The 9,737-nt window shown below is 28.5% G+C and overlaps 1 protein-coding gene across 1 annotated transcript; it reads left to right on the top strand.

Moving 5' to 3' along the window:
* The first annotated feature begins 284 nt into the window (after positions 1-284).
* On the top strand, positions 285-2,600 carry LOC101490987 (xyloglucan O-acetyltransferase 1-like). Its single transcript, XM_027331556.2, has 2 exons — positions 285-641; positions 1,308-2,600. The coding sequence occupies exons 1-2, from the start codon at positions 467-469 to the stop codon at positions 2,405-2,407; spliced, it is 1,275 nt and encodes a 424-aa protein (XP_027187357.1). The 5' UTR covers positions 285-466; the 3' UTR covers positions 2,408-2,600.
* Positions 2,601-9,737: the final 7,137 nt, after the last annotated feature.

Genomic DNA, 9,737 nt, shown 5'->3' with positions numbered 1-9,737 from the left:
AGATTATTTTATTAAAAACAATAAACACATTTTTAGTAGATAGACTTTTGTGACTATAATTTGATTGATGATTAGTGACGCTTGATATATTTATTTTTATTTCAAATTTTGATAGTGGATCCTTAATGAAATCAATCTATTAATGGAAAGAGAGGAATCCGAAATATAGACCACCACCAAAGAGTATATAAATTATATACTAATAGGAAAAACTAAAAAAGACTATAAATTTAATTATAAAAAAAAATCAATTATTTCCTTGATTAACGTGCAAAATTTGTAAAGAAACTTTAAGAAAATAACAAACCATTAATGTTAAGTTTTTCAACCAAATGTTTTCCTAAAAAGTAGTTTTCAATTAATCTCAAGAGAGGTATCCTTCAAATCTTCGACGTGTGATTTTGTGCATAAGGTGTAAGGCATCACAAAGCAAGAAAGGAGAAGAGGAAACAGTCTTTGAAGGAAGATGATGACAAATACATACACTTTGAAATATAAATTCACCAAAAATATTATTCCCTCCATTTTCTACATTTTTCCACCCATAGCTTTAATTTGCCTATACTTTTACTCTCACTCCTTTGCTCCATTCTTCACTCTCATCACTCACTACTCTCCACTGCCTGCTTCTACGCCTACAGGTACATGACACAACACATGTTACAATTGTCAAAACTACATATAGAATTTTGTTTTTTGTCAACATAAAAAACGAATTTTTATTTTAGAATTGTTTATTGCAAGTGTTTAGTGAATTCCATCTTTTATGTCTGTATCAAAAGTTTTAAATTGTAGTCATGTGACAATATTTAATATCATAGATAATTGCAGTTAAATATAATTAATATAGAGTTTGATTTGTATTTTTGATAGAGTAAAAAATATAATAGATATTAATATTGACCATACAATTTACAATTTGTTTGTTCGTATCATTGCTTGAAAGTAGAAGATCACGACTATCTTGAATCTTAATATTGAGACCATAACATAATTAATATTAATTCTACAAATTCATATTTTTTTACAAGGACAAATTGAATTTAAAAAGATATTTATTTATTTTTGTTTTTATATATCAATCAAATTATGTCTAAATTGTGAAAATAAATAGACCATCAACTTTTACTTATATGAAAGAATATCATTGATTGGTGTTTTAAATTTGCCTATATATACACGGAGTAATGTATTAAGAAAGAAAATCATTTTGGAGTGCCTCAACACTTTTTCTATCCTAGAGAAGATCTTTTATCTAAACATAGCGGATTCAATTTCATTATTCCTTTCTTTGTTTTTATTTTCAGAGATTGAAAAAGCTTATGAGAAGACATGTGACTATTCCATTGGAAAATGGGTCCATGACAAGAGAGAACCTTTGTATAATGCAACAACATGTAGTAATATCAAGCAAAGCCTAAATTGCATTAGTAATGGAAGACCTAACACAACCTACCAATATTGGAGATGGAAACCAAGTGAGTGCAATCTTCCAATGTTTAAACCAAACACTTTTCTCAATCTCATCAAAAACAAACAAATAGCTTTTGTTGGTGACTCTTTAGCTAGGAACCAAATTGACTCACTTATTTGCTTATTATCCACTACTTCAACCCCACAAGGTTCCCAGCATAAGGGCTCTACTAAATGGTACTTTCCTTCTCACAATGCAAATGTGTCCATCTATTGGTCACCATTTCTTGTGAAGGGTGAACAAAGAAAAAACAAAGGGCCAAATTATAATACCATTTTTTTGGATCATGTTAATGAGAAATGGGCTAATGACATAAATGAAATGGACTTGGTTGTTTTATCGTTTGGTCATTGGTTTATGGTTCCTTCAATTTATTATGAGGGTGATTCTGTTTTAGGTAGTCATGATCTTAAATTTAATTACCCCAAAATTGGATTTTATGTTCCATTTAGAAAGGCTTTAAGGACTGCCCTCAATAGTATAATTGATGGGAGAGGAAATAATAGTAGCAAGGGTAATAATGGAATTGATGTAATTGTGACAACATATTCACCTACTCATTTTGAAGGTGATTGGGATAAGGGTGGTACTTGTTCAAAGAGTGAGCCATATGAAAATGAGGAAAAGAAACTTGAAGGAATGGACGATGAGTTAAGAAAAATTGAGTTCGAGGAAGTGGAAAATGCCAAAGTAAAAGCTAAAGAATTTGGAGGAATTAGATTTGAGATTTTGGATATAACTAAATTAGCATTGTTGAGACCAGATGGTCATCCGGGTGCTTATATGAATCCTTTTCCTTTTGCAAAAGGGGTTCCAAAACATGTTCAAAATGATTGTGTTCATTGGTGCTTGCCAGGTCCTATAGATACTTGGAATGAGGTTTTTTTGGAGACTATGAAGAAGTGGGATCAACGTTCCCAAAAAGAAAAATGATACATTTTTTCTTTTATGTTATTCTTATTGAGGAATGATTGATTTTGTTTAGTTTAATTACGCTCTCTTCTTGTCTAATGTAAAGGGTAACATTTACATTACATGTATTGCTTAGAAAAGTTGCACATTTTTTTTTAAAGTGGTGTATACCATTGTATGATGGACACAATTAAAACAGGGCAAATGTTACATATATATAGTTTTTTTTATATGTTTGGTGCATATTAATAGTAGAGTAAATCATGACACACGTGTCTATCAAAATTATATATATAGATTTAAATGTTTTTTCTTAAGGGAAGTATTCTAGATGAATAAATAAACTCATATTTAAAAGAACAATTGATTTTATGTCAAACATAAATAAAAAAAGTCTCACTTTAAATGAAACGTCAGTGGTAAAAATATAGTATATAAAATATTTATATGGCTGATCTTATTTTGCAAGTGATGTGACACAAATATTCAATACTTCAAAAAAAATTAGTGAAAATATAGTGTACAAATCATTGAAGTGGTTGCTCTTTTTCTTGAGTTGGAATTGAAATCCTTAATCCAAAACTTAAAAAAAAAACTCACGGATAATATGTACCAACCACATATCACATATGCTAAACTCTAATGATATTTGATTGGTCTTATTATATCGTAATGATCCACAATATTTTAGACTCCTTTTGTGACAAACAAATTAATGAGAAGAAAGCAAACAAAGAAACAAGATCCTCTAACCAAATTTTTAAAAATCAAATCGATTGATTCAACCGTGAATCCATCTATTGGTTTATCCTTGTAGTACCACAGTCTAATTAAACTAGATTAACCCAAGTTTAAGGTTAAACGCAATTATATAATAGATTTTAATTTTTAGCATCTTTTTTATTTTTATCTAACTATTATCAAGTTCAACCGGGTTGCACCGATTGACTATGGCTCAAAATTCTCACCGATTACATCACTACTTCAACTTTCAAAACATTGTTAAAATCACGTCAATTATGCTTTGCTAATGAATTGTATTATCATTTCCTATAAGATAATAGACATTGAAAAATGGAACGGAGAACTTAATAAAGAAGAGAAGGCATTATTGTTGGATTCCTTAATACTTTTTACTATGTGACTTAGGCATGTGCGGATGCTTTTTTAGTTTTCTGTCTTAATATTTTTAAAAGTTAAAACCAATTTCAAGTTTTTAAATTCAATTTTGAGTTTTAAATTCTCAATTTTAAATATAAATTTTAATTATAAATTGAATTTCAGTTTTTTATTTTATTTTAATTGAATCACAATTTTCTTTACTTTGTTTCATTATATGAATTCGAATTCATTTAATATAAATAAAAAATTATATTACAATTTTAATTATTTTAAGATAATTCAAAAATTATATAATTATAATTTTTTAGCAATAATAATAATTGTAGAAGATGACTATCGTAGATGTGATGAGTAGTTGAAGATGACTGCAACGATTAAAACATATAGTTGATAATTAAATGTGGTGGTCAAATGTGAGATATTGTTGGTCATAGGGGAGTGATGAGTAGTTGGAGATGGTGGACAATCGTGATAGCGATAGTTTGAAAAGATAGTCAGTGATGGTGACAATCATAAGGGTGGGTGGTTGTAAATGGTGGTGGTGGTTGGAGATGATGATAAATAGTTGTTAAAATAGTATTTAAGACTATTACTAGTATGTGTTAATTTTAAAACCAAAACAATAATTGTAATTTTTTTATAAAATTAATCAAAACAATAACTATGTAGCTGCTCTTTTTTAATGAAAAGGAATCAAGTTAGATAATCTTAAATTTAAAACACGGACACATATTTTGCACCAATCATTTGCACTATACCTATGTCACATTTGGCTGCCCTAAACCCAACATATTGATCTACAATATTGTCATTTGAGGCTCCTTTAGTGACAAAAAAAATTGGGTTTAATAAAAAAAATTGGTCAATTTGTTGGCTGGTTTATCCTGTTGTACTACAGTCTGGTTAAACCTGAATTTAAGATTAAACTGTGGTTATATAATTGGGTTTTAATTTTTAGCAATTTTTTGTAATATTTTTTTTTATATTATTTGTTATTATTGAATTCAATTGGTTGAATCCATGTAACTATGATTTGACATTCTTAAGTAAATAAAAAATTGAGTCAACATTCTCACTGATTCCATCACTACTCTAATTTAACATAGTATTTTAAACATTGTCAAACGCACGTCTAATTATGCTCTCCAAATGAATTCAATTATGGTTTCCAAAAAAAGATAATGACGTAGAAAAAAGGAAATGGAGAACTTGCCAATGAGAAGAGAAGGCATTAACATTGGCGTCTTATTACCGGTGTGCAAACCGAGCCTTGAAACATTTTTTTTTTCAAATGTAAATGTTAAGAACAATGATATTTAAATATATTTTTTTGGATTCAAATACAAACACATATATTGTATTTCGTATATTGTATATACTTAAGAGATAATTTAATCATTTTGTTAGTTATTTTTAGAAAACTCTTTCTCTGCTTCAGAAAATCATTATACGGTTCTTCCTTCTTGTTCCTAAATGCTTCATAGGAATCCATCGTCATTCCTTTCTTCCACCGAGAAAGGTTCATTCCTAGTCACAAGAGCAATTTATGTCGTTATGGTAATGCAATGCAAGATTTCTCGAAAATTGGGTTGTTTCAGATGATGAAAATCCTTATGCGGTTCTTCCTTCTCTTCTTCTTCTTTTTTAGCATTTCTTCATTTTCTTTGCCATCGTCATTATCACAACTTAAAATTTCGAGTGTTTATCGAATTCAATGGAGTCGCTACTAAAATTTATTTTAAAATAGGAAAAATACTGGGAAACTCTTAAAAAAAATGATATTTGAAATTAAATTTTGAGTTCGGGAGTAGATTATCGGTAGGGAAGGTATTAACCCCATACGACATCCGTTAAAATACGGTTATCTAGAATTAATTGTGCAAGATTAATATTAACTTACCTATATTTATTTCTTCTTATTATTAAATATGAATAATAATAATAATTTTTTATTTATATGATTTTGGAATAAATGCGTGCTTAAGAAATAAAGGACAAAAAAAAAAATTCATTATTGTGTTTGACAAGAATGTGTCTTGCACCTATGTATCTCCAGTGCGATGGAGAAATCAAAGGTATGTAGTTCTTGGGTAGAAAATACGGATGTGTTGATTTTTTTTTTTAAAGAAAATTTGTTGTGATAAAAGAAATGTTTTGACGAAAGAAAAAAAAGAGTTTAATTTGAATAATTATTTTGAAATGAGAGTTTTAGGACTATCAAGTTGTACAACTCGTGTCTCAAAAAAATAAGAATAAAAAGATGTCTCTCTAGTTAATCATTTTAAGAATATTTTGTTGATTAATTTGCTTACAAAAATGAGTTTTAGGACTACAAGCTGTCACAACTTGTGTCCTAACAACTCAAAAAAATTTAAAAGAAAGTCACATTCTTTTAATACCTGATTATATTTTTTATTTAGTTTTCTTTTTAAGAATTAAATTTTGATGCTGATTTGAACATTTTTTAGACGATCCTACGAAATAAACTAGCAACTAAAAAAAAGTAAAAAGATAATGAATTGATAGCTAGATCAGTCAAAACAAACACAACATTGCATATTAAAGCTGAGTAATGTGACCATACTAAGAAGTCACGAGATTACCCCTATTTATGATTTCATATTATAGTTTATGTTAGTTGAAGGACCTAATTGAAGTTTGCAGATTTTGGGTCAACAATCGAGATTATAGATAGATATTAGATAACACTAAGAATTCATTCATGAAGACTTTGAAAGCTGAAAGTTACAGCCGGACGATTACATATTGTAGTTGTGTCACATGCAACACATATTTCCCTCTCATAAATGCATTCATTCAATTCATTTGTACACTATTTATTGTTAATAGTAACTATTTTAAGTCACTAGATTTTATGTGTTGAAAGGATGCATTTATTTATTTATTATGTTGCATTGCATACCATAAAACAACTCAAAGGTAGATTTGTAAAGCTTGCGTAGTACCTTAGCATACCTAGAGCACGCCACCCTCTCTGCCTTAAGTGTTATCATATGTACTCTTTCTCTATAATAGTATTTTTTAATTTCAATTTTTGCACACATGTCCTTGAGTTAAGTGTATTGATAAACATAAATTATTTTAGTTGTTTCTAGTATAACTTAACTAGTTAACATTTATTAAGAAGAAAAAACAAACTTATTCTTAACATTTTATAATTATAAAAAAAACATTGAGTTCTATTTTTCTATTTCTTTCCTACTACTACTATTATTCATTTCAATGATTTTGGGAAAAAGATAACTAATTATCTTCTCCATGTTGAGACAAACTCCATATTTAAAGTTTTGATGAAAATAAAAAAATCTTTATTAAGAAAGTTAATTATGATTCTAAAATGTTATATTAATTTAACTTGTGCTTTTGAGTGAATTTAATTATGAACATAATCAAGCAAAGCAGAAAAGACAGCAATAAGAACATTCTGCATAAAAACAGAGAATGATCTCCAGTTTCAAGAATGTTCATCACAACATATTGACCAATCATTCTCCACCTCTTTAACAAAGATTCTGCCTCAAAATTTCATTCAAATAGAATCAGTACATGGCAAGGAACAATTAGAATTCATCACAACTCAAACAGGATATCAGCTTACTAAAATTGAAGGACTTGAAACAGTCAAAGTAAAACAGTTCTGAAACTCTAAAAGTCAAACTGTCAAGAAAGTTTGATCAACCTTGATATATGATAAGACATTACAAAGGACATCTAGAATGATCAAAATAGGAACTCCAAATTGATCATCAAATCTTCAGAAAGATCAAAATGGCATACCAAATTGATAATCAATCTCCGTTTCCTGCATAACTCCAGCAGCAGTCTGTTTGCCTCTGCAAATGGTCTATGATCTTCCTCCAAGCTTCTCCTAGCTACATTCAAGACTCAAGATCGAAACTGTACTATCCAAGATTAAGGGAGAAGCTTCAAAGGCTTTTTAACTAGAAGAAGAAACTGATTCAAAAGCTGTAACAGAATAGTCAAAGCAGTTTTAAGTCAATTCAAGGCTGGATTATTTTTATTCTGAAATATTGGTTTCAGTAAAAAAATACAGAGCACTACCAACAACTCTTTTTGACCTTCATTAAATGCGTCTAAAGCCTATAAATAGAAGGCTAATATCCAGGAACAAACCAATAAATTCAAGTGTTGTAAAATCCCACAAATCAATCACATACACATACTTGAAGTTCTCAAAATTCGCAAAGAAGAAGCAGTTCTAAAGTCTCATATCAGGTTGCTTGATCATTACTGAATTCTTTGTAAAGAATCAAATCTCAAACAAGAGTTGAGATATCTTAGATTCTGTCAAAAAATAATCTTATTGTAAAAACTCAAACTATAAGAGTTTCTTTATAGTTTGTTTAGATTGTATTGAATCATATCAAAGTTAGATAGGTGATGTTGTTACTTTATGGGTGGAAAGTAATAGAGATTGAAACAAATCAAGGTGATCTAGACTAGGTGCTGTAAAATCAAGAAGGCTCTTTGTTTTAAACACTTAGTGGAAAATCTCACAGTGTGAGGACTGGACGTAACCCAAGTTGGGTGAACCAGGATATATCTTTGTGTGGTATTCTCTATCCTATCTCTTTATTTATTAAACTTAATTGATTAACTAAGATAAAACACAAACTGATTTTCTATTTTAAACTAATCAAGGAACGTTCGTTGTTTTGATAAAAACCAAGAACGTTCTCCGTTTTTCTGTTTTCATAACCAAGATCAATCTTGAGTTATTTTCTCATGCTTTTAATAGGAATTTTTAAAAGATACATTAAAATTCAAACCTCCATTCCTTGTAAATCGACATTGTTATTTCACTCTAGCTATTGTTGATCTATTCATCAACCCAAAAGGTGTTTTTTTTTTTGTTTCAGCAAAGAAAGAGTTATTGTTAAAGGTGTGGGTGTCTTTCTCTGTATAGATATATGTTTGGCGGCGGTGGTAATGGTGGTCGGTTTTCCGACGACGACTTCATCCGATGTTTGAGTTTTTGATCACATTTTTACTTTATCATTCATAATTCATTTTGTTTATATTTTTACAAATCGAAATCTTATATTTGTATAACAATAGAGTAATTATAATATAAAGAGAGAAAGAGAAAAATATATATACCTTAACTATTTCTGTTGGTTTTTCTTCCTTTAGTGTTTGTTTGAAAGAGTTCGTATATGATTTTCTTGAAAAAAAAATCAAGTCCCTTTTTTAAAACAAATGAAGATGTACTTATAGAGTTTTTTTAACTTGTTTGGTTGCTTTCCTGCTATGTTCTTGTGTTTCCCTCTTAGTTTTTTTCTTTATGTTTTATTTTCTTTGTTCATCTTCTGAATTTTTCTGCATGTCTGATGCATTCATATTTTAAACTTATTTGTTTCTATGTTTATGTTTGAGAAAAAAAATATATGTTTTGGATGAGCTAATGTTTCTCCCTATATGTGTCTCTAATTCTGCAGAATGTTGTCTTCATGGTTCTGCTTTAAACTCAAAGTTTTGTCTTCATCTCTTTGCATCATAACAACCAGATAGAACAATAGAAATTTTTTTATTTTATTTTTATTTTATTTAATTAGTTAAATAGATATCATTGTGTATTATACTCTAATGTTATTATAATTGTGGTTTTAAAAGATGATGAGACAAAATGAACATCATTTGTTACTTTTAGCTATATTATTTTTATTTCTTTTTTATACATTTTATTGTGTTTGTATACAACTTTATATATATATATAGATATATATATATATTTTGTTAAGTTTTCATAAAGAGGCATAAAATTTGATATATTATAATAAAATGGATATTATTACTTTTTTTATTTATTTTTAATTAGTTGGACATAATTGGGGTACTGCAGTCATTGTTCGTCTCATCTTTCTTCTTTTCATTTCTTCATTGTAAGTTTACTTCTATTTGTCGTTGTTGTTGCTTCTTTGTATGATTGTTGTTTCCTTCAATTTAGGGTTTTTAGTTATTGATTTAGGGTTTTCTTTTTTTTCTTTGTTTATGATTTTTGATTTTTAGTTATTGATTTATGGTTTCTTTTTTTGCTAATTTTGTATTAAGGTTTCTCATTGCTTCCTCTTCTTCAAAGGCGGATTTTTCTTTCCTCTTTTTTTCTACTCCACTTTTCCTTTTGATGCATAATTAATTTATTGTTTTTTCGTTTGAAGATTGCGGTAGCTAGATTTATAGTTTTTTT

The sequence above is a fragment of the Cicer arietinum genome, chromosome 2 (genome assembly GCF_000331145.2).
Source record: "Cicer arietinum cultivar CDC Frontier isolate Library 1 chromosome 2, Cicar.CDCFrontier_v2.0, whole genome shotgun sequence".
Classification (NCBI taxonomy): domain Eukaryota; kingdom Viridiplantae; phylum Streptophyta; class Magnoliopsida; order Fabales; family Fabaceae; genus Cicer; species Cicer arietinum.
Note: the sequence above shows the minus strand (reverse complement) of the source record. Positions and strands in the feature narration are given on the sequence as shown.